Below are 20,566 nucleotides of genomic sequence, written 5' to 3' on the forward strand. Positions count from 1 at the left end.
CGCACACATCTTTCTGAAGTAATACCCTTATTACTGATTGTTGTGTCTGATGTCAAAAATGTCAGTGCCAAAAACTGAGATGGTTTCATTTTTTGCTTACTTGGTAAGTTATTTTGAGACACCCAGACTCGCCTTCCCAGAGATTACACAGTTCTTTGATGTATTTACATCTTCTGTCTTGAGGTGTTTCTGTTTCTTACTTGGGTTACTCTAGTATCTTCACATTTTAGAATACGTCAATTGAAGCTGCAGTTGTTGATAACTACACCTGTTTGTGATTTTTTTTTTTGGGTGTATTACCTTCCATTAAATCATTGGAAAAAACGCTATGCTCAGATGAGTTGATTTCAGAACAAAGTAGAAAAGATGGGCTAGACTCTGAGTGGTTAATTACTAATGTAACAATAATACTGTAACAATAATAATTTGCAAAAGGTTTCTGTAAGCTAAGTTTGAAATTAACAATAACTAAAAACTGTCTGTTAAGCTTGGCAGTCAACTGAGAGATTAATTAAGCATCTAGAAAATAGGTCAAGACTGTATTACAAAGTGGCATGGTAAGATTGAAATAAATAGAGCACATTGTTAACATGGACTTAACTGGGAGAAAATTGATACTGATGTAGCACTTGTGACTGCATTGTCTCTGTAGATACTAACCATTTATAGAAGAATGTGGTAGAAAGATGTCATGTTGAACAGAAATTAGATATGCTTTTCATGGTTACTACTGGAGGCTTCTGTTGTGGCTCTAGTTCTGCTACTCGTTGAGGGTGTGGTGTTTGTTGTGCTTGTAAGTTATTTCTTCACAGATATATTTGGACAGATGTTCTAATTTGGACTGTTGTGGTGTTATGTGGGTTTGTGTATTTCAAGACATTTCATAATCGTAAGGTTTCTATCATCTGAAAGATAGTTTGATTAAAAATGGTTCAGGGAGCTGCTTCCGATTTGAGGTCCTTGCTTGTGTCTGTGGTTTTGTTTGATGATTTGTGTTTGCATGTTTCCTCACATATATTTGAAATAACTAACTATAAAGCTAGGGAAATGAGACTGAGTCCTGTGTAACAAGATGGCAGGGACAAAATAAGCCATGCATTGAGGGAAAGAGTTTTCAGCTCGTCTTGTAGAAGCTGATGTCATTGATGGAAATACTAGAATTAGTATGCACATCTTCTCTTGTCTGTGCTTTTATTTATAGCAGTTGCTTCAAAACAAATGTGCTTTGGAGGTGATTTGCAAAAAGCATTGGATTAATTGCATCCATTAAAGGTAATGAGAGCCTAAACAATAATTTTAAGGGGCACAGTGTTAGCTTAACTAAATTCTGGGTAGAGCAAAACTGACTATACAAGTTCTCATGAAAATCCCAACCTAAGTATGTAGGAACATCAACTTCTGATTCTCTTAGCTTGTGTGTTTGGGGCGGTACCTGTCTATTACTGTAGGGGTCTGTAGTCTTACTGTTTTCAGCATAGTTTTCTGTCTAACAATGTATATTTTCTTTCTCATGTTTTATATTCTGCTAGTGTGCTGATTATATAAACAAAGACATTTTTGACAAAACCTTGTGTTTAAAAAAAGAAATTCTGTAATTGACTTATTTGTGGGGGGGGGAGGGGAGAAGAAAAAGTAGAATCTAGAATCAGTAAGGTGGGAAGGGACCTCTGGAGATCATCTAGTCCAACCTCCCTGCTCAAGCAGGGTCACCCACAGCATGTTAGACAGGGTTGCATCCAGGTGGGCCTTGAAGATCTCCAGAGAAGGAGACTCCACAACCTCTCTGGGCAACCTGTACCAGTGCTCTGTTACATTCACAGTGAAGAAATTCCCCCTCACGTTCAGGCAGAACTTCCTGTGGTTCAGTTTCTGCCCATTGCCTCTTGTCCTGTCACACAGGGCAACTGAAAAGAGTTTGTCCCTGTCCCCTTGACACCCTCACCCATTGATAAGATCCCCCCTCAGTCTTCTCTTCTCCAGGATAAAACAAGCCCAGCTCTCGCAGCCGTTCCTCATAGGGCAGGTGCTCCAGCCCTCTGATCATCTTTGTAGCCCTACGCTGGACTCTCTCCAGTAGCTCCATGTCTCTCTTGTACTGGGGAGCCCAGAACTGGACACAGTACTCGAGATGAGGCCTTCCCAGGGCTGAGTAGAGGGGCAGGATCGCCTCGCTCGACCTACTGGCAACACTCTTCCCAATGCACCCCAGCATGCCGTTGGCCTTCTTGGCCACAAGGGCACATTGCTGGCTCATGGTCGACTTGTCATCCACCAGCACTCCCAGGTCCTTCTGTGCAGAGCTGCTCTCCAGCAGGTCAGCCTGTCCTGGTGCCTGGGGTTATTTCTCCGTAGGTGCAGGACCCTGCACTTGTCTTTGTTGAACCTTATGAGGTTCCTCTCCATCCAGCTCCCCAGCCTGTCCAGGTCTCTCTGAATGACAGCACAGCACTCTGGTGTGTCAGCCACTCCTCCCAGCTTGGTATCATCAGCAAACTTGCTGAGGAGGCACTCTGTCCCCTCCTCCAGGTCATTGATGGAGAAGTTGAACAGGATGGGACCCCGTACTGAGCCCTGGGGCACACTGCTAGCCACAGGCCTCCAACTCAACTCCACGCCAGTGATGACGACCCTCTGAGCTCTGCCTTTCAGCCAGTTCTCAGTCCACCTCACTGTGCACTCCTCTAACCCACACTTCCTGAGCTTGCCTGCGAGGGTGTTATGGGAGACGGTGTCAAAAGCCTTGGTGACGTCAAGGTACGCGACGTCTGCTGCTCTCCCCTCATCTACCCAGCCAGTCATTCCATCCTAGAGGGCTATCAGGTTGGTTAAGCAGGCTTTCCCCTTGGTGAATCCATGCTGACTACTCCTGATCACCACCTTTTGCTCCATATGTCTGGAGATGACACCCAGGATGAGCTGTTCCATCCCCTTTCCAGAGATGGAGGTGAGGCTGACTGGCCTGTAGTTACCTGAGTCCTCCTCCTTGCCCTTTTTGAAGACTGGAGTGACACTGGCTTCCTTCCAGTCTTCAGGCACCTCTCCAGTTCTCCGTGACTTTTCAAAAATGATGGAGAGCGGCCTGGCAACATCCGCCAGCTCCCTCAGTACCCGTGGTTGCATCCCATCCAGGCCCATGGATTTGTGGATGTCTGGCCTGCCCAGAAGGTCTCTAATCCTATCCTCCTCAACCAAAGGAAAGTCCAGACTTCTCCAGACTTCCTCCCTCACGTGCAGGTTCCAGGATTCCTGAGGGCTGCCCTTACCAGTGAAGACTGAAGTACTGGTAATAGATGCCATTAATTGTGACTGAACATGTATTTCAGGCTAATGTTAAATATAAAAGAAAGACTTCTTTTAATCAAGTTAAATTTCATTATTCCACTGTGAGGCTTGTAAGATATTTTGGCATACAATTTGTATGTATATACAAAATAGTTACTGTAGACAGTGTTACTTTTCTGTAGATAATAGATAACTGTGGAAAAAAGTAGAGAACATCTACATTTTTCAGACAAGCCGTATCTTCTCTTACTCAGTAGATGATTATATCATTCCATATGCAGAAGGATTACAACTAAGGTAAACTGCTTACATTTGATTATCAGGCCTGTTTTTCCTGATTTGTACTTTTGTTAGTCGATGAAACAATCTAGTGAGCTAAGATGTACTAGTGTGACAGTATCAGGATGCCTCAGTTATGTTCTTGCTGTTGAATATTTTGAAGTAGTATCTGCCTTTCATTTCTAGAAAAAACTTGTATGTTTTTGTATTCTATAGATTTCTTTGTTTTACTGATAATACTACAATGTAATTACAGGAGAATTTCAAAAATTTGCTATATGATTAATTTAGTGAAGTGCTTAGCACTGGGATGTTTTCATATTCATTGGCACAATATAGGTGGATTTTTGTAAACTTGCAGCTGGTCAAACGCTTGCTTTCAGCTATTCTTAATATTAAATTTTATTGCATTTTATATAGAAAGTTGAACTTGATTCTGGAGAATCCGTTCCTAAGTCATTGAGAAATTTTTACTTATTTTTACTTTCTCAGATTTCTTGACAGAAAATGGAAGTTGGAGTGGAGAGTAATGTATTACTTTTAATCTAGAGCTTGGGAGAAAAGCTTATTCTTTGGGTGAAGTATTTCACCCACTATGATGGAAGATATCTCTAGGTATCTGAAACGGTATTTCAGATTAGGTTATACATGAAACCAAATATGAAGAAATTAAACAGCAAGAATGAATATTGAGAACTTGTAATAAGTGTGCTATATACTTTTAATAACTATGTAAACTGTGTTTAAAGGAATTTTTAATACCTAGTGCTATGAAATGGTTTAGCAATGGGTTATCTGTGACCTGAAATAACCTATAATGAAACATAAAGCCTGGAAAATCCTGTTACCTGGTTTTGACTGCCTCTCCTTGCAGACTATTTTGATTTAATACTTCTCTGTCTTTTACAGGTTTCTAGAGAGAGTAAAACTATATTTTCCTTTAGAGGCACTAACTTTTCAGTGACAAATGAGCAACCTGTAACTGTAAAGGTATCTTTTTCAGTCTTTGATTAGTCTGCCTGTTATATATATATATGTATATATATATATGTATATATATATGAAATACTTTGATATATATATATATATGTATATATATACACACACACGAGCACACACACCTATATTTAGTTTTTTTTTTTTAACAGAACTTTTTTCAGTTGTTTTATTTCAATATGGTGAATGCTGGAAAAGTTAGTGAGAATTGAGTATTATTGTCAGACACTGTTTGGGAACAATATTCATTTTTTTAGTATTCTTTCACATCATGTCACAAATTAATTTTTCATGTATTTTCTTAACATTCCCCTCAGTTATGAGAATGGGTATCTTTCTGACAAAATGGAGTTAATCTCTGGGTTAGCAATTTTGCTTTAAAAAGGAGCCAAATAGCTGGAGTGTTTTTAAGCAACTGATCTAAGGTGTTTATTACTATTACTCAATAACTTGGAATCAGTTTAAAATTTCACAGTATCTTAGCTCTCTTTCTGTTATTAACTTTATTTAATAGTCCCAAAAGTATGTAGTCTTTTTGTAATTTCTTTCTTTTCACCTTGTGTTTTCAGAAAAGAATAGAAATACTCATTTTTGGAAGTATACTCATTTCCTCAGATCTATTGTACCTTAAAATATTTAGTCATAACAGGATGGAGCCTAGCAAAACATCAAATTCAAGTTCCAAAACAGAAATGAAATAAGACCTGGTAAAATATCCAAAGACAAAATTGATAGGAGAAGATATTTGTATATCTTTTTAGTATGATCAAAGCTATAGCAACTATTTCGGTCTTAAGTAAACAGGTTGATATGTAGAGAGAATTATTATTGCATGTTATGAATATGACATTCCCATTAAAAATTAATTTAAAAAATGATAATCTCAAACTCATGACCATCCATTATTACTAAAATAACAGTTCTAGAAAAATAATCTAGTACTTTTAAAAGCATGTTACAAATTAAAATTGATTAATGCTTTTTATGTAGAAAGTCAGCTATTATCAGGTGATAATCACTTCGTATTTATATAACCATGACTGAACACATGTGTGATTTCAGTACCTGCCTATTCAGAATAAATTGTGGAAATACTGAGGACAAAAATGATCAGATTCTAATACCTGTGCAGAGCTCTATTAACATTAGTGTGATGTATGCCAGGTTTAGTCACAATATGACTGGGATCTGAGATACTCGCAGCAGTATTTTCCCCCTTGCACCCTCCCCGTCAGAAGCCAGTCATAGCTTACAGACCTGAGCATCTGTTACTTTTCTCACTGCTGTGGAGACGGTGTGTGCTTCTGAATTATTACACCATACTGTCCTGCAACTTACGTTGCCTGGTAGGTTGCTGCAGCTGTTTGTATGTGAGCACATATATATGTAAGTAAATGTACTGTGAGCCCAGTAGTCTTAAATTGTGAAGGATGAGATTGGATAGGACAAGATTTTTGTCTCAAAACTAAAGCTTTTCTTTTGCCTTGTGTTGGGGCGGATGGAATATGGTACCTCAGAAAATTTGCTTTGAGTTATTTTAGGAGTTTTACTTTGGAATTACTCTCGGGTAGCCCATGGAGGCAAGTCTCACTTTGTGCTCACCTCAGCCTAAAATATGATAAAGTGAGAGAGGAAAATTGGACCCCAGACAGGAAAAGCTGCCAGTAGAACAGCTTAAACTGAAATTGTGATAAGTGATAGAGCAATGCCTTGCATGAGGCTAAAACGTTTTCATTGCAAAGATATTTGCTGCTTTTATTAGAAAGATCGAATCTTTTGAGCCCTGCTCCCTCAGATCTTTGGATGTGGACAGACATCTGAAATTTTCCTGAATGCTCTGATACCACATCAGACAAGTGTCTTCCACAGAGAGGAACTAGGATAGAGTGAAGGTCTGAATGAAGAGGCTGTAGTATAAATGCCGAAGTGCAGAGAGGAGGAAAAAACCTCAAGCCTTCAATGCTGATAATTGATATGAAGTTTACTATTATAGTGCAAGTGATAAAACAAAGGTTGCGTTTTGTTTGTTTGTTTCCCCTTGGGATTTAGGTTCCCTTTGGAAGCTAGGAGTAACTACTAGCATCAGGAATTCATAAAAATTAGGCATATGCACAGTTTTATCTGAAACCTTAGTAGGTTGGTTTTGTGTAGAAACCAGAACACATTTTCTCTCTCCTCTGTGTTCCCAATCTCTCTTGGTTACTACTTTGTTTGGGCCTTTTTCAGTGTTTACAAAAAGTGATGTATTAACCTTTAGCTTATTCCGCTAGCTTAAAAAAATATGTATTTATTTATTCTTCTCTTCGATATCATACTGATTTTGCCTATATGGGTATATAACAATTGGTGGATCTCTGTAGTCTTCAGAAAGTTGTTTCGTGTAAAATGTATTTCACTTTTTTTTTTGACTGAAAGCTGCTATGTAAAACATTGCCTTGTAAATGTCTTCCTTCCTCTAGTTTCCTAGAAACTTAGATTATCTGCTGCTCCCTATTCCTTTCTGTTCAATTATTTCATATTTTCCTTTTCTTAAATTATTAGAATTACTTGCTCCTTTAAAACTTGTCTGCTCTACTTGAGGTTTCCCCAAAGCCTGTTTTTTTTAAGATTTAAACTATCTACGTAGAGAAGGTCCTCGCAGCATCTTTCCTTTTCATCAGTTAAATCTATTTAAGAGTGTAATATGGGATTTTTGGTGCTTGGAGTCTTAGTTTTGAACCCTTTCTGAAGGGTTCATTAAGAGAGGAAAAGTCCCTTTCTTTCTTTGTCTATTTATTTTATGATTCAAGAATTTAATTGATGTTTACTCCAATAGAAATGGATTGCTTTCATGATGATGTGCTAAAGCTTTTTTTTTTTCAAGGCTTTTTCATTAGGATTTTTGAAGTGGTGCTATGGGCTAAGTTTCTTCCTTGACGCTGACAGCTTTGAGCTCTGTAAGAGGGCTTCCTGGGAATTTCATGTTTCCCAGGAAATACTTTGGGAGCTTTCTCGGTCAGGTTCCTTTTGAGATTACACAGGCACTTAAAACTTGGCTGAAAAGGTAGCTAAACTCACTAAGTTCTGCTAGGTAGATGAGAGAGTAAAATATATTTTTAGCATGAGTGGCTTTGGGAACATTATGATACAGGGTATTACAATTATTGATTTGTTAAGAGGCAAAAGACTGAACATTATTTTGAGAGAGTAGGCATTTTTAATGGTAATATGGCCGACGGGGAACAGTGCTGCCTCCAGATGTTTAGCAATCTGAAAGAAGAGAAGTATTAAAAACCGTTTTTTTCTTCTCATTGTTCTTCCTATACCATGTTTATTTTATACAGCTAGTTTCAGTAAACAACCAGTGCTACCTTCAGGAGGTTGTTTACAATGAAAGAAAAATATGACTGTTATGTAAAAACATATTTTTATGATATTTTGCTTTTATACAAGGTATTCATATTCTGAAAAAAATTAGGACTTTGGATGGGCTTTATTCCTTATATAAATGTATCTCAATAAGTGTGTGTTTGGTTGCTGCTAGGTGTATTCTGAAATGACTCACCTCAAGGTTGTTAACAGAAAAAGGTAAATCAAGAGAAGTGGGTTGGACTAGGTGTCTTAATTTTGTTACAGTTAAGTTTTCAGATTCAAAACAAACAATTCTTATTTTCTGTAATATATTTTTGTTGCAGAGGATTTTTTTCATAGAAAAATGCCATATGCAAGTTGAATGGGATCTAGGCATGCTGTCCTGGCAATTGAATAACTGCCTGATAAGTTTATTTTGGTCCTGTTGGAAAAGTGGTTATGAGTTTTCATATATTTGGGGAGACTTTTAACTCAAATGGTACTTCTGAGTAATTCTAAATGCGTAGAAATGGTTCAATATAATTCTTGAATCATACTTTCTTGATGCAATAAGACCCTGATTCATAAATTCTTGTGTCACAAGTCAAACTTGTGAGTTTGGTAGGTTATTCTAGTGCACGCTGTTGTAAACTTAATGCCCAAGTGCTGTGGGGAGAACAGTTGTTGTCAAGCGCTATACAGATACCTTCTCTGTCCAGCAGACAGTCTTCTGTAGTAAGAGAGGATGAATAGGTAACTTAATAGTTTCAAATAAACCTCTCCCACCTTGAATAGTTTGGAGGAGTTGAGGAAGAATTAACTTTCTATAAATAGGACTCCTTTATGGGCATACAGATGTTCTGGCACATTGGGCATTCTGTTTTCCATGCTGAGTCTTAGGAAGTGAAGAAAGGAAGGTGAGGTAGCTGTGAGGAAAACGGACATCTAGTTTTACGTTCTCATAGGAAATGCATTTGTTATTGTCTAGAGCTGTTCTGAAATAAAGCTTCTAAACAGATTTCTTTGGATTGCTGCACTTCTAATTATAATGAAACTCTGGCAGAAGCAGTGAAATCAAAATCAAATGACTCGAATCAAGAAATAGGAATGATATAGGTATTTACTTAGTAGTTAAAAAAAAACAAACAAAACAAAAACCTCCAAATAACTTGATTACCAACAAGCAGTTTGAACTAAACCCTTTGATCAAATTGTCTTTCCACTCTAGATAAGATGGTAGAAATCCTTTGGAAATAGTCATAACAATGAAAAAAAAATCAGTGTTGCTTTATGTCCTACTCTGTATTCACCTTAATCCTGCTTACTGCATGAAAGAATTACAGTGGCAGTGTTTTCAGTATGCCCTTCAACCCTGTACTTTCATGCAGAACCTGAAGGTGTGGACTCTGCTAAACACAGCTACTACGCACGGAGAGGCTTCTATTTTATTTCAGTACTGTTTTCAAGTTCAAAAAGAATTAATCTTTTAAAAGAAGAGATTAAACTGGTGAAGCCCAGGCTAGTTGAAATGTGCCGTTTGTGTTGATGATAGCGCATTCTGATTTAGAAAGCGTGCTCTAATGCAGAGCTGGTGGCAAATAGCACGTTTTTTTTTCCTTTCAGTTGCATAACACCTTCTTGCTTTGCAGAAAAACAAATGCTTTAAGTATTGTTCCATTTGTCTTTTTAACTATGATTACAGTCATGTTGGAATCACAAGATTTAGTTTTTGATGTTTGTGGAAAATCTGAATGTAGCGATTGTATTTTTCAGTATCGCTACTGGTACAAATGACAGCATTGAGTCATATGAATTCTCTCTGATATTTTATATAAAATACTCGTGTTAAATATGTGGTGTCAGTTCTGTTGCCAAGTTTTGAGACCACAGTACTGTGACGAGTTTGCACCAAGCAGAAATGAACTTGTATTTTCAATTGTGGTTTTTTTTCTTTTTATATAATCTTAATGTAAATTTTCTTCTGAACTGAGCCTCAAGTCACTATGTTTTTTACTGCTGCTTGGTAAATCTTTAAGTTCAAAAGCTAGGAACAGTATCTGTTAAATCATCATTCATGGTATTTTTTTATGAAAACAAGCTGTTCGGTCAACCTGATAATTATATTTTGCCTTAAGTGTAAAGATACCTTCTATTAAACCCCATATTTTATGAAGAAAATACAAGTTTAATATTTTTAATAATTTAATTGAACAATTTAAGTCCTATTTCTGGCATTAATGCTATTTTGATATTGTGTCCTGTAAGGGATCCCAAGTGTTGTGCAAATCTAAAGCAAACCTTGTAACATTTTTCTTAGCAGGTAGTAACAATGTTCTTTACAAATGCAAAAACTGAGATAATTTTCTTCTTTGCTTGGCGCTGAGCCTCCTTTGAAGCATGCAATAGAAAACTGACCTTCCTACTTGTACCTTGACCACTGATCTGTGCAGAGCTATATTCAAAACTTCAAGGGATGTTTAGTGTGAGGCAAAGGACAACGTGAGCTCAGCTTCTGAAATTTTTGGCATAAAAAGGGCAAAAAATCCTAAGCTTCAAAAGATGTTGTCATTAATAGATCTGTTTTAACCAGAGCTTCTTCTATGTCATAAACTTCTGGGTCTCGGATTGCTGTCCCTGGAACTGCCTATTGGTTTCCCTGATGAGCTGGCTTGATGTGTGGTCTGTAGCTGCAGGGCCTGTTCTGCAAAGGTATCTCAGTATCTTCTCATTCCTCCTCCTCCTGAGGATGTGTGCGCCCTCATGAACACGTCGGACTATGTGCTGTTTGTCCAGTAGGCCCCCCATGGCAGGGCTCTATTTTAACGACTGTGTGCTTTCTCCTTTGCCCCATTTCCTCCCTCCTGTGGTTCAGAAATTCTCTACAGGTTTGCAGAAATGGTTGTGAGACAGCTAGGAGCAGGGATTCCCTTTCCATAGGTACATTTTTCTTTATAAATTTTAAGGTATCTTAGTTGTCAGTACTTTGTTATGAATCATACAGCTGAGGAAATCGAACGCTTCAGTGTGAACAGTTCCCTGGCACGGAAGCGCTCACATCAGTACGGCTTGTTCTGCTGAATACCCAAAGTAAACAATAACATAAAGGTGCTACTATCCGAATAATAACGTACCTTCTAGGGGAACAGAGGCAGCTAATTTAGTTTCATATTTGCTGAATAACTTCGAAATATTAAGTGACAGGAACCTAATACAAGAAGAGCAGTTTTTTACTTGGGGAAAAATATAGTTAGCGTCTTTACAGTGTTTTCAGGTGGAACATAATTTAAAGAAAGCACTGCATACATGCTGCTACTCCAGTTTTGCAGTTGTTGGCAGTTACTGAAGTTTTGGAAGAACATGCTTTGGTGTCCAACTACTTTGTAAGAACTGTGTAATTATACTAGAGCTAATAGAAGTTTGAGAGCTGTTAGAAAACAAGTTTTCTTTAGTTAAATTGTAACTATAGCTTAGATTGTAGCTGCTGGTTAGGGTTTGTGCTAGGGTTTTTACTACAATAACAGCAACTTCAGTGATCACAATTTTTATTCCATTTAAAATGTACTGTTTATTTTAGAGAAGAATTAAAGGTGTAGTGCAGTAATTTTTCAACTCTACTACAATGTTCTTACTAAAGGTAGCTACTCTACCTTTCCCCCCTTCTACTCTATGACCAGGAAATAAATTTTTAAAGTTAATTATTAATGATGGTCAAGCTTGGAACAGCCTGTGCTTCTCAAGGTTGTTACAGTCTGTCAATTCTGCCATACTTATGAATTTTCTAGGCTTGCTGGAGAAGTCTAGAGAAATAATTGTAATGCATTTTAAGAATCCAGTAAGGTGCAGTTAGATGAAAATCAATGAGATACTATCGGAAGTGTACCATTTCGCAGAATAATGTTTATGTGAGTTCTGTATTGAATTTCTGGAGAGAGAAACATGACTGGAAGCAGCAAACTGAAGCACCTTCTGTTTATTTTCATAGTTTAGTGAAAACGTAGAGAATTTTATCTGTGCTTCTGAAGAAAGTGTGAACAGTCTTAACACTGTGATCAGAACCTACACGTTCTCTGTAATATTAATGGTTAATAAATCAAGTCCAGGCTGCTCAGTTCTCTCTGCTTCAAACTGGGAGTCAAGAAGCCCCATGTTTAAGACCTGCTGGTTTTCTTTGTTGAAAAGGCCCTCTTCAGGCTTAGTATTAACAGGCAGATGTCTTGAGACAGGCTTTCTTCTGCACGTCCCCTGCGCCGCTCACCACGGGGCGGTGACAGGGCCGCAGTAACTGTGGTGCTGATGCTCGGCAGCTGGCGAGTGCTGGGGCTGGCTTGAGCTTGCATGGGCCGCTGCTCCGTGGGATAACCCGGCTGGGAGGTAACCTTACCGTGAGCAGCCTGCATGCCCCTCTTTTGCATGCCCAAGGGATAAGAAGGCTGTTTAAAAAAAATAAATAAAAAGAGGAAAGCGGACAGACTTTTGAGACTAATGGCAATTAAAATGAAGAAGTGTGAAGTTAAGAGTGGTCAAAGAGTGCCTCTGGTGCTTTGAGTGGGGATTGTGCTTTTCAGTTAATCCTCTGATTGTTCTGTTTACTGGACCTGGTTTAGGGAACTGTAACACAGTAACTCTTTATCCTTTCCAGTGTATCTGTAGGATTATATTGTAACCTGAATCCCCCAAAGTACTTAAACACAAACAAACAAAAAAAGCCACAGCAGAAGTGCTGTATAGTAGAGGCTGTCATCATGTTTTCCCTTTTTGTTTAAGGTTTGTCATACAGCTCTGTAAAAGTATGCTGTTCGTTGGCTTTATGAAGGTACTGACTCTTCTCCAAATAAGACTGAGCCTTGAAGGGGATAAGAGAGAAGAACTTAAAATACTTTTTTTTTTCTTTTCTTTTTTTTTTTTTTTTACCTTTTTGGAGTAAAATTTGATTTATATAGTTCAGTCTGACATGATTGCATCAAAGGTTGTTATCCTGGGCTATATGATCTGTTAATGCAGTGCTTCGTTCTTTCAACTGAGTTGCTAAAGATGTTCTCATAGCAACTCAATGAATGTTTCCTACCTGAGAACATAACTGGCAGTAGTGGTTGGAGCTCGGGGTTATGGAGTTTGGGCTATAAGAAATGCACAAACCCCAAAAGGTGATAACGTGGTTTCTCTCAACCAACAGAATTTAACATGGAAGAGAAAGCCTTGACTGTATGCTTTCAGTCCTTCTGGACTTACTTGAATAGCATAGGCTATTAAAAAAAATTAGGCACATCTGAATGCCAGTGGCCCCAGCAAATATTTAGTGGTTTGATAGCTTTGAGTTTTGCTGGGCACACAACTCACAACTTGTAGTTTGGCTAAAGCATGCCTAGCTTGGAGAAGTATTTGAGCAGTGCTCTGGCTGTGCAAGAGGCATCCCACTCCTCCAAAACTGGGTTCTTGTTTTGTGTTCAGAAAATCTTACTTCTTAATCACAGGGTAAGTTTTTTCACTACTATTTCAAAGTAGTTACCTAGCCTTTTTTTTTTTTTTTTTTTTTCCTGTTGACTTGGGCAGTGTGCTTGTGCATGTGAATAGCTTCTCTAGGAGTTTAACGAGCTGTGGCAGTCTTGCAGCCCTGCTGCTTGTGATAGAAGGAGGGCTACGGAGCCGCTCGTGCTGTCGCAGCTTCGTAGGCCCTCAGCGTGAAGGTCATCCGTCGAGGCTCATTCCATTCAGGACAGAGCAGCTTTGGCTGCGAGGCTTGGATCTGTTTCTGTCCGGGAGCTTAGCAATGCAGCCATACTGCTGTGTCTGCTTAATGTTTGGATTTGTCATCTAAATTAGAATCTGGCTTTGGTGTCACTGTTGTGGGGGTTAGGTTTATTGAGTGGGTATGCTAGGTTTGTTGATTTTTCTTTGTTTTTTGAGTTTTTTTCCTAATCCCTGGGTGCTCTTTAATGTACCTTCATACAAAACAAAATAGGAGTGCAAGTTGCTGAGAAGTGAAGCAGGAAAGAGAGGAATAAAGTTGCACTAGGATAGTGTGAAAGAATGAGGTGCTATGGAAAGGTAGAGCTGGAATCATCCAAGTTAGAAGAAACAGTAATTCCCTAGTGAAGTGCTTAGTTTACAGGGATTGGGCACTGTAGTGCTGCACTGCCCTGACTTGCTGTGATTCCCCGGTCCTGCATGGCCCCTGCTGCTGCAGCAGGGCTGGGCCGGTCTGGGGAGCTGTGAGCTGGGCGACTCAGCTGCTCCGCCTGCAAATTCCACAGAAGACCGCAGCAGCATTCCCTTAAAGAAAGAGGCCGCTTCTGGGCTTGCTCTAAAAAATTTTTTTGAGGCAGAGTGATTTACTTCTCTCCTGTATATGCATGTGAAAGAGATGCAAGTGGCAATTCTGGTGAAAAAACAAGCAGTGATTTTTATCAGGAAGTTTGAAAAAATATTAAAAAATATATTCTTCTTTGAAAACTTAAATACAAATTTGTCACAATTACTCCAAAGACATTAAAGTCTTCCAAATGTAATGCAAGAATTTTAGGCCTGCTTCTGGTAGTTGTGGAATGGCCTTAACTGTAGAGACTATATTGAAAGCTCCAGAAATGTCAAGTATGCACAAACACATGCATAATTCTGACTGATGATGAGAGCTGATCTTCCAGCTCTAAGTAATTTGATCGGGATAAAATAGTTCATGAAAAGTCAAAATAATTACAACGAGGAATCAATCTTTGAGTCAAAAATATGTAGTGCTTAAGTAAAACTTAAGGACTCATTTTTAGTTCACACTAGTAGAAGAGAGATTTTTGGCTACTAAATGCATTAAGAGGTCAATTTCAGGTGTGTTTGAGGAGTGAGCTTGACAATTCACTTGTACTGGGTTGCAGAATAAACACTTTTTACTTATATGCAAATTTTATTATTAAAGTTTTCTGAGCTAGGTCTTGATTCACCAACATATTTAACTGCATTTTTATTTCCTATGTTTTGAAGAATCTCGTTGAATTAAAGTTACAGTCTCAGGAGTTTGATTTAAGGTATGCTAGTTTTCACAGGATGCTTTGATCTTGGTAATTTACCAGGGTAAAGTCAAACAAGGAGAGTATTACAAAACTGAAGGTTTTTGGTGAATGTATCTGTTGTTCTTCTAGTGTGGAACATAGCATTTTCCTGCTGTTGAGCATTCCTAAATATGCCAATGCAGTGTACAACAAGGGGGTATTTTTATTCAAAATTTCAGGGTTTTGTAGTTAAGAGAAGGGCTTCAGTGAAAGAATTTAGGAATTGAGATACGTTGTTTGTTCTGAGACTGAGATTTAGGATTTTAAACCCTTCATGTAAAGGAGGTGGTCAATGGTAGTTCCATAAAATTTGGGGAGAGAGTCTAGCTACAAGGGGATATCTAGCTTTCTAAATTTTCTGTTTCTGGGAAAACAACTTTGTAAGGAGTGGTGGGTGGGATGTTTTATTGTTGTTTTTAATACGGACAAAAAGCATTATAGGGTGCTAATCAGTTGTGATATTGTGATTAATTGCTCTTTAAGTTGCTTAAATGCTAATTTTTTATAAATCAAGTTACAGTGTTAGAATAATCGTGCTGTATGTTTGGTTAGCTTTCACTTGATCAGAATCATTGTGGTGGTGTCTACTTTAAATCTGATGCGATTAATGTGCCATTTTCAGATGCCTGTTTTCAGAATCTTTATGTACTTGATAAGAGGGTTGATTTAATTAAAGTATTATTGGAACTGAATTCCTCATGAAGAGCTGATCCCTGACTGGTGTAAATTGTAACTTTTACTGAAACCATGTAATAATTTGTACTGTTTTCTACCTTGCCTTTTTCTTAAAGTGGTTAGCATTATGTGACGTGAACGGTAAGGATGGCAGATAGGCAGCTCTGCAAAGGTACTGAGCAGGGTGAGTACAGAGGCAAGAGCTGGCAGGGATGGCACTGGTGAGAGGGGGTGCCTCTGGAGATCAAAATGGAGTGAGCTTCCTTGTCTTATGTGCAAGCAAGCTACCGCTTTTCTACCTCTGTCTGATATTTTGCAGGCACTCATGATTTCTGGTTTGGGAAAGAAGGGTACAATGTAGAACATAACCCTAGGAAGTCTTCTGACATTCCTTTCCATGGAACTAGCTTTCTGAGCTGGCTGGTGAGTTTTGGAAGGCAGCAAGACTAATCCTCTGGTGTTTTGCAGAGTATAGAGCATGGAGGAGGGTAAAGAGCTGTTGTTCTCTTTAACTTCCTGGTCTGACAAACTACCTGATTTTGCATAAAACAGCTTTTCACTACTGATTTCCGAGAAGCGATTGTTTGTTCTAGAAAGTTGTATAGGCTTAGTCTATAAAAATGTGATGACCTCAAGAAAGGCAGTGTCAATCAAATTGATTTTTTTTTGATTTCAACTTTGCTGGGATTTCAAAAGTTAAAAGACTATTCATAATTTTAACTTTCACTTTCCTTTTTGCAAGGAAGGAATTGTATTGGCAGAAATATATGAGTATGTGTATTATATATAAATATATAATATGTATATAAAATATGTAAACTTTTCCAAGTGATAGCTCATCTTGGATTAAAAGATGTATTACATCTCATTACTTCTCTGATGTATTATAGCAGTGTTCAGAAATTGCAGTCAGGTTTGGTGTTCTTCTGTGCAAAATATTATCTTAAATTTACTATAAGAAACAAACTCTGTTCTGAAAGAGCTTACTGTAATTACTGAGTATTCTGGTAGTGTGTAAACCAATATATAAAAAGAAAAAGCATGACTTTATATAATTTTAAAGTAAGTTGGATTTGGGTGCTGGAAAAACTTAACAAAGGGAACTAGTCTGTGTAATTATGACTGAATTGACATTTCCAGGTATCTTTTGAAATGAGCTTTTAGAGGAAGACTGAACAGAGAAGTGGATGGTTTCATGGAGAACTTAGTGTTCTCTGTAATGAGGTTGCAAACAAAATTGGAATTTGACTTTAGACATGATCAAGTGTATAATGGAATCAGATCTGTTTCCTCACATATTAAAACTTTATTTACATCTTAATCTTTTTGCTAAGAGTACAATTGATTTAATAAAATATCTTAAGGGCATAGTCATACATACAGATGAAAAGTTCTGTTAAACTGTATGATTTATGTGAAAACTTCTACAGTGGAAGGGTCTTAGAGAAAGGACCTGCATGTTGTGAATGGGTTAGATTACATCTTAATTTATTCAGAAACTTAGAATTGTTTATGTGAATGTTTGCACACACTCAAGGTAGGTCAGACCCTGTGACACAACCAGACCACTTGACTCACCAGAGTGAAATTTTAGGAACGTTGACAATCATGTCTTTGGCCCATATGTTCTTAGAAGCCTGATGAAAATTAGGATGGTAGGCTGGATACATTTCATAACAGGTAGAAAAGCTCTAAGTTTTTTTGCATAAATAATTGCATCAGTTATTTAACTTAAGATGAAGAGTAAGATAGCTTTGAATGTAGAAATGCTGGAGTTTTTTAAATGAAAATCTAGCTTTTATAGCACAAAGGTGGTTCCTCTACTTCAAAGGTTACTGTCAGAAGGCTGCTGCAGACTCTCTCAGTTCTGTTCTGTGCAACCAATGAAGAAGTATGAAGTTTACTACTATAATCTGCTACTGTCTGTGTGCTGAAGAGTGGGCACTAATGAGGCATGATGACCATGTTGTCTGCCGTAAGAAACTAAGTACAAAATTACTTTAAGCTAGTTTGTATGGAAAATATACTCTGTTCTGATTTTAAAGTAGGAAACTGCTGTAAACTTTGGAAATGTGAATGTAGAATTCTTACTTGCTTTTTCTTCTTCCCTTCTTTTTGTAGGTATGGCCTCACAAGTCTTGGTCTATCCACCATATGTTTATCAAACCCAGTCAAGTGCCTTTTGTAGTGTGAAGAAACTCAAATTAGAACCAAGCAGTTGTGTGTACCATGAAAGAACTTACCCACGGATCTATGTGAATGGTAAAAACTTTGGAATTTCTCCCCACAGGGTTAGTACTTTCTTTCAGACTAAAAACCCATTTGACAGACCTCGAGGACAAAACTTCTTGTTGCAGTCGAATGCTGTTGCTTTAAAAAATATTGCAGGTGCTACTAAAGTGTTAGCAGCGCGGGCGCAGCAAGCTCAAATAGAGGCACCTCAGACTGGGACACAAGAAAGCAGATTGGATACACTAGACGGACCCCAGCGATGTGGATTGAAGCGTAAGAGTGAAGAGCTGGATAATCAGAACAGCACAATGCAGATTGTGGATGAACTGTCCATATTGCCTGCAATGTTGCAAACCAATATAGGAAACCCAGTGACGGTTGTGACAACTGCTGCAACTTCAAAACAAAGTGGTACCGGTGGAGATGGAGATTATCAGTTAGTACAGCATGAGGTATTGTGCTCTGTGAAAAATACTTATGAGGTTCTTGATTTCCTTGGCCGAGGGACCTTTGGACAAGTAGTGAAGTGCTGGAAAAGAGGGACAAATGAGATTGTGGCAATCAAAATCTTGAAGAATCATCCTTCTTATGCACGCCAAGGACAAATAGAAGTGAGCATATTAGCAAGACTAAGTACTGAAAATGCTGATGAATTTAATTTTGTGAGAGCTTACGAATGCTTTCAGCATCGTAACCATACTTGTTTGGTTTTTGAGATGTTGGAACAGAATCTGTACGACTTCCTGAAACAAAACAAATTCAGCCCTCTGCAATTGAAAGTAATACGGCCTATTCTGCAACAGGTGGCCACTGCACTGAAAAAACTGAAAAGTCTTGGTTTAATCCATGCCGACCTCAAACCAGAGAACATTATGTTGGTGGATCCTGTTCGGCAGCCTTACCGAGTTAAAGTAATAGATTTTGGGTCTGCCAGCCATGTATCAAAGACAATTTGTTCAACCTATTTACAGTCTCGGTATTATAGGTAGGTCTCTTTTACTTTGTTTCTAATACTTTTTAACAGAACAAAGTTTTAACATTTATTAAAATTAATGGTTTGAAATAATTACCCTTCCAGATAGTTTTAGAATGAACTATGTTCTTAGGTGGTCCTAACTTTTTCAAAATTAATATTCACTAAGTAGTTTGTTACCATTTTGAATGTGAATATTTGCTCTTAGTATTTTCAGTGTTAACTTTTTTCCTAGAAATATATTTTGTGTAGCATTTTGTCCTAAGTTATCACTTGCTGTTATCTGAAAAAGTTTGAGGCTTTTTTAAAGAAAGATAGAAAAAATTAGCTTTCATTTCGTAATCTAACTTGCTTGATTAGAATGCCTTCCTCGCGTATTCAAATTATATATATATATATATATATATATATATATATTTTCCCTCCTGTAAGTAGCTGGACAGTGCACTAGAAGTGCCATATTTTTACATATTTTTATATCCTGTTTCCAAAGGTTATGGAAATCCTCTTACTTTTCTCCAACATCTGTAAATACTTCCCCTAGTTCTTAAAAAGTTAATTTTGATTGAGTGCCTTCAGCAACTGTGAACTCCTGGAGTTAGTGAATAATAGGATACTTAAACATTTTATGGTGATATGAGATGCCTTCAGGCATTCGAAATGATTTTGGTATGTAGTTGCATTCTGTATTGGACTCAAAATGAATGAATATTTCTAATTTTTTAAAAATCTTTTCTTCATATGGGATCATTTGTGTGGCATCTAAAAGCTCTTAGTATTTATTTATGGGTTGCTCTTATTTGTTCTTTTTAAAAGTTGAATGTATCTTGACTGAACCTTTTTCAGACTTACTTTACATTGACTACTACATCTTTTGTATTGCTTCTCTCTACAAATTCAGTAAAAAGCTAGTAAACCGGGGCAAGGAGTGAGTTGGTTTAAAATACATTGTATCTATTCAAGATGGAACTGAAAACTTGTGCAGCTCATTTCCACGCCTGATGAAACTGAAGTGATTGGTGTTCATGCCAGAAGAACCTAATTATTATTTGACTATAGATGGTAAACAAGAATATTTCATGTATAGTGTTCCTACAAATATTCAGATTAATCACCTGCATTCCTTATTACTTAATTACACGTAACAGCTAAGGATTTAAAAACTCCATGAAATTCATCAACAAAATACTGAATCGGGAAGCAGGAAGATTGATGCATCTTCATATGTTACACAAAAAGGTACACAAAAGAAAATAAAAAGTCAAGTAACTTGAGAGTTCCTTTTAGTGTAATAGCTGTACACTATTTAAGAGACTGTTAGTTCAGTCCTTCAGGACAAAGATGTGAGAGCCTTAAAAAGGCAGCATGAATTCTGGGAGGTTCTAGAAAACAAGCGCGAAGGTTCTTGTGTCTGCTGATAATTCTTTACAAATTTATAATTCAGCAGATATTCAAGATTTTGCCACTTAGTTTAGATTTTATTTATTTAACCAATGACAGATTATGGTAAGCTATTACTATTCCCACTTACTTGCCCTTGGCAAGAAGTGACAAAGAAGAGACTATGTTACTGGACAGCCTGGCTGGGCGCTCCTACTATAATCACAGAATGGTTGAGTTTGGAAGAGATCTCTGGAGGTCATCTAGTCCAACCCTGCTCAAGCAGGGTCATATAGAGTATGTTAGACAGAATTGCATCCAGGCAGATTTTGAGTATCTCCAGAGAAGGAGACTCCACAACCTCCCTGGGCAGCCTGTT

At 37.7% G+C, this 20,566-nt stretch overlaps 1 protein-coding gene across 4 annotated transcripts in view; it reads left to right on the forward strand.

Moving 5' to 3' along the window:
• The window catches only part of HIPK3 (homeodomain interacting protein kinase 3), a 114,886-nt gene that overhangs the window by 36,964 nt on the left and 57,356 nt on the right, over positions 1-20,566 (forward strand). For all 4 annotated transcript variants that reach the window (XM_062576903.1, XM_062576902.1, XM_062576901.1 and 1 more), the window contains one exon: positions 17,724-18,819. In XM_062576903.1, the coding sequence (XP_062432887.1) occupies positions 17,726-18,819 (1,094 nt within the window). In that variant the 5' untranslated portion in view covers positions 17,724-17,725. The remainder of the gene's footprint in view (positions 1-17,723; positions 18,820-20,566) is intronic.

This window comes from Rhea pennata, chromosome 5 (genome assembly GCF_028389875.1).
Source record: "Rhea pennata isolate bPtePen1 chromosome 5, bPtePen1.pri, whole genome shotgun sequence".
Lineage (NCBI taxonomy): Eukaryota > Metazoa > Chordata > Aves > Rheiformes > Rheidae > Rhea > Rhea pennata.